General features: G+C 46.1%; 1 protein-coding gene across 2 annotated transcripts in view; it reads left to right on the top strand.

Annotated features, from left to right (window-relative positions):
- The first annotated feature begins 1,538 nt into the window (after positions 1-1,538).
- The window catches only part of LOC118315104 (transcription factor Maf), a 43,666-nt gene continuing 39,943 nt past the window's right edge, over positions 1,539-5,261 (top strand). For both annotated transcript variants that reach the window (XM_035642112.2, XM_035642113.2), the window contains exon 1: positions 1,539-3,133. In XM_035642112.2, the coding sequence (XP_035498005.1) occupies positions 2,151-3,133 (983 nt within the window). In that variant the 5' untranslated portion in view covers positions 1,539-2,150. The remainder of the gene's footprint in view (positions 3,134-5,261) is intronic.

Consider the following 5,261-nt stretch of genomic DNA (forward strand, 5'->3'; position numbering starts at 1 on the left):
TAAATATGAGTAAGAGAAATATTGCTGTTACTTTTAAGTTCATTTCTTATATCCTTACTACCAGTCTGAATTTACACTACAACAGCGACAACATACAGTAGCATCAGACGGGACACCCCGTCTGATAAATATTAATTCAGAAGCATCAGAGGGGCCTCTGTTGTGTATTCTAATGAATAAAACACGATGTTTATCCTTCCTGTTTAACGTTAAGTCCCCATGAACAGTCACGGGGACCAAGAGAATATTTACTTGTGTTGGGACACCGGGGAGTTGGATTATCTGCTGGCGGCTTTGTAGTTTTCTGAAGCTTTCCCCGCGTGACATGTTCCGGGGAGAGTGCTCTTATTTACTCTCCGGTCCTCTGTGTATAGCCCTCTTTATTGTTTGTTCTTATGTGCCACCACTCCTGAGGAATGCACAGAGAGAGAGAGAGAGAGAGAGAGAGATGCTGTGATCGTTACATGGGATAGAGACTATAGACTCCAAAATGACACTGATGGAGGTGTTGTCACTTCAGATTGTTCCATTAAAGAAAGGATTTTATGTTTAATCCATTGAAATCCGCTGAATGTGAAAACTTAACAAACATAACGTATGTGTCGTTTGAATGAAGGTGATAAAAACAGGATTACATCAGATTTTTTCTTTTCTTTCGGTAATTAAAACCATGGTAGATTATGTTTTGTCTGTAATAGTGTTATTAATGGTTTCTTTGTTAAGTAACCCCCCAGTCCCAGCAGTACAGACAGTGGATGACATTCTACTCTTGGCACAGTGATTTAAATAATAAAGCATAAATACTTGGGCAATGCCAGAGACTCTTATGTACGAGCCTTCACGTGGAGTACTCTTTTCCACCGAAAGGTGGCGACATTGAGTTTCCCAGCGGCGTCGACGAAGCGGACCCCGGCTTGGCTCTTTTCAAACACTTTGCCCCTCTGTCCCTCACAACGCTCCGCTGACACTGTGCGCGTCTGTTTCCGCGGCCATGGTCTTAGTATGGAGCGTTTATCTGTGGCTTGATGAAGACCATTCAAACGCACTTTGGCTGTTTGATGCGTTGTGAGCGGACGGCGTATGTGTGTGAGGGACTAACTGTTGTTGCTGTTGTCTCACAAGACTTTTGCGATCAGTTTAAGTCTTTTTTCAAGAGAAAGCTTCCGGTGTAATTGACGAGACACACCTGTGCAAAATCTGACTCTATATATATATATATATATATGTATCAACAACCAGTCAACGAGAAGAGGACTCGGAATAACCAGTGGTAATAGTGTTGACAAATAGGACTGGATAATTCAATTTAGATCATATTTCATGTGATTATCATAACGGAGGAACATAATATATGTGTTAAAATGTTAACTGTGTTCTTAACCATAAAGGGAGACGTGCATATAAACCATGCGACGCCTTCGTGTACCCTCCGAATCTGTTTTTTGTTCTTGCTTGCTGTCTTTTTTTTCCCCTTTCCCATGCAAAAAGAGAAAAAAGGACAAAAGAATGAAATATCGCGTCTCGTGTCAATCCGCTGATAGGCTCGGACACTTCAGAGAAACTTTGGTTTCTGTGCTATTATGCTAATAGCGTGGCCGGGCGGCGCTGCTCATTGGCTGAGTCGCGGTCAATTTCATATTTCAGTCGTGACGTCAGGGCGCCTATAAAACTAAGCAATGCTTTTTAACTCGTGGGCTGACTGATCCCTTCGAAGAAAAAAAAAAAAACCAACCTCTATCAATCCAAGGGTGGAGGTCTCCCCCCTCGTTCTCCACAAGGCAACTCTTTGCCCGCGACACGAGCGTGGACGTCGTCAAATTGGCGCACTAATCCTAAAAGGAGGCATGAAGTGTTAAACGGTAGAAAAAGGGAGAGCGGCGCTCAGACACCCGCACGCTGGGAGAGAGGGAGGGAACAGCGCTGCTCCGATGCGTCTGTGCAACGCAGGCTGAAGGGGGGGAAAAAAAACAACAACAAAAAACCTCGCAAAACCAAAACCTGCGCTGCGCAATTAGTGCGAGAAAAATTCACTTTTCCTTCGGTTGTTGGAGAAAATAAATAAAGCAATCAAGCTGGCTCAGTGCGTGTCTCAGCAGCCCACTTTGACAGGTGCTCCTCACCCCCTTTGGAGGACTGTCAGCAGCAAGAGGATGGCATCAGAGCTGGCAATGAGCAACTCCGACCTGCCCACCAGTCCCCTGGCCATGGAATATGTTAATGACTTCGATCTGATGAAGTTTGAAGTGAAAAAGGAGCCGGTGGAGCCCGATCGCAGCATCAGCCAGTGCAGCCGCCTGGTCGCCGGGGGATCCCTGTCTTCCACCCCGATGAGCACGCCCTGCAGCTCGGTTCCCCCCTCTCCAAGCTTCTCGGCGCCCAGTCCGGGCTCAGGGAGCGAGCAGAAGGCGCACTTGGAGGATTTCTACTGGATGACCGGGTACCAACAGCAGTTGAACCCCGAGGCTCTGGGCTTTAGCCCGGAGGACGCCGTAGAGGCGCTGATCAGCAGCAGTCACCAGCTCCAGACCTTCGACGGCTATGCCAGGGGGCAGCAGTTCGGCGGCGCGGCGGGCGCGGGAGGCGCCATGGCCGGGGAGGAGATGGGATCAGCGGCCGCCGTGGTGTCCGCGGTCATCGCGGCAGCCGCAGCTCAGAACGGGAACCCCCACCACCACCACCACCACCACCACCACCACCACCCCGGGGCACACCACTCGTCCTCCGGCTCGCAGTCCAGCGGCGGCGGCGGCGCGGGCGGGACCCACCAGCACCTGCGCCTGGACGACCGCTTCTCGGACGAGCAGCTGGTGACCATGTCCGTGCGGGAACTGAACCGGCAGCTGCGGGGGGTGAGCAAGGAAGAGGTGATCCGCCTGAAACAGAAGAGGCGGACGCTAAAGAACCGGGGCTACGCGCAGTCGTGCCGGTACAAGCGGGTCCAGCAGCGGCACGTCCTGGAGGGGGAGAAGACGCAGCTCGTTCAGCAGGTGGACCACCTCAAGCAGGAGATCTCCCGGCTGGCCAGGGAGAGGGACGCCTACAAGGAGAAATACGAGAAGCTCATCAGCACCGGCTTCCGAGAAAACGGAGGCTCCGGCAGCGACAACAACCCCTCGTCCCCGGAGTTTTTCATGTGAGTCTCGGCGCTGAAAAGTTTTAATAACCGACCCTCGCGAAAAGAAAACAAACTTGAAATGTGCGCGCCGCCGCCGTAGTGCGCGCTCGGTGCTGTGCGTCAGTCCAGTGCGAGTTTCCCACTTTTATGTACATCACAAGTCGTTTTCTTTCCGAGTGAGGATTGTGTTTGATTGGTGTTTTTGTCATATTTAAAAGGATGCACAGGTGGACTGCGAATGAATTCAGTTTCCACGGTTAGATTCTTAAAGGACTTTGGTCCAATTCGTGCTGATTTTCTCTCTCACACACTAAAATGAGTTCACATGATCTCGCAGCACTTCGGTCCGATCCACGATCCATGACCACGATCCATGACCACGATCCACGATCCATGACCACGATCCTCATCCACGATCCATGACCACGATCCATGATCCATGATCCTCTTCCATGATCCATGATCCTCTTCCATGATCCATGATCCTCATCCATGATCCATGATCCGCATCCAGCTCCTCGTCCATCCTCAACCCGAAACATGTTCTGTGAAAAGAAACGACCCTCAGGCACAGCAGCTTTATTTTTTTTTAATGTACGTTTATTTTAGTTTCCTTTGCTCGAACTCAAGTTTATTTTTGATATGAATGATCTCATTTTCATCTCATCCATGTGTCTTTTTTAAGAACCATCCGAACTCAGAAGACTGTGCCGGTGATGTCGTGCGTGCTGGTCATGTGCGGACTGGGGTTTTTTTTTTTTGGTGTTTTTTTTTGCCTTTTCCTCTTTTTGTAAATTTGTGTATAATGATTGTATTATACCTTGACTGCATTGGTCAGCCTCATCGCCTTTTGATTTGTTTTTGTAAAAAAAAAAAAAAAAAAAAGTGTGAAAAAAGTACGTTCAGTCTTCAGTCTGCTTTCATAAAAGTTCACCGCGAACATTTTAAAGGTTTCTGGGAAATGACTTTGTGGAATAAAACAACTTTGTGCTCAATATTGATTTATACTGATAAACGTCGTAACATGAAGGTGAACAGCATCGGGGTATCAGCTATCATTTTTCCTGCCGAGTGCACATATTAAATACATAAATACATGACTGCGACCAACAAGTGGGACTGCAGATAAAAACAGAAAGGCGGAGATTATATGATGCATGTGCTGGAATAAATTAAAAATAGGCCACTGTGTCCGGCAACATTGTTTTCAACATATGATTCTATTTCATCTGCAGCTCGTTGCCAATGCGTTTCGCTTTCAAATAAGGAACTTCATTGAGTTTAACCAGAGCCCTGTGGGGCTCACCGGTAAATAAACTGTGAACCGTTTGGAAAATTGAAATCATATGTTCTCCCGGTGTTGTAGAATAATTAGGCAAAGCATCATGCATCATGGACAGTAGGTTGACAGGCAGATATATCACAGTTTTCACTCTTTAAAAAAACCAACAAAATGGAATTTAATAAATACACCTCCACGAATGGAAACGGACATATTCTCCTGAAAATGTTTATAATTATTATTTTTTGGGGTTCCCTTATAGTTTTGCATGTTGTTTGTCACCTGTGTCTTTGGGGCGATGTCACACACTCTCAGACCAACAATATTCTCTCGAGCTAAACTGAAACGTTGACAGAACATCTGTTCATAAACATCTGGTTTTGATTTTAATTATAAGCGCTTCGAAATCAAGTCCATCTCTCGTATGCACACGATACGTAATTCAACGCTTTGACTGAATACACGTTTCTTTTTCTGAATCCCACACAGCTAATTATTTGAACGTCTTCTCTTTTTCCTTTGACGATGTCTGCCTTCAAAGGAATAAAAGGGACAAGCGTAACCTGTTGCGCAATTAAAGACAAATAAAGAAATCTTAATTTTATCTTCAAAAACGTGCAGAAAATCGTGTCACGTGCTCAGTTGTTTTTTTTTCAAACATTATTTAAATGTTTCCTCAGGACCTAATGACTGTGCTGCCGGTGTCCTAAAAACAGAACGAGTTAATCATTGATATTAGAGTAAACTTGCACTTTTCACTCGGTAGATGTCCACTTGTTGAATGTCTGCTGTGGAAAGTTTTTATTTTAAAATCGACCAGGTACACGAACAAGACAAAAAAAAAAGAAACGAGCATACACACAC

Source organism: Scophthalmus maximus, chromosome 7, assembly GCF_022379125.1.
Source record: "Scophthalmus maximus strain ysfricsl-2021 chromosome 7, ASM2237912v1, whole genome shotgun sequence".
In the NCBI taxonomy this organism is placed as follows: Eukaryota; Metazoa; Chordata; class Actinopteri; order Pleuronectiformes; family Scophthalmidae; genus Scophthalmus; species Scophthalmus maximus.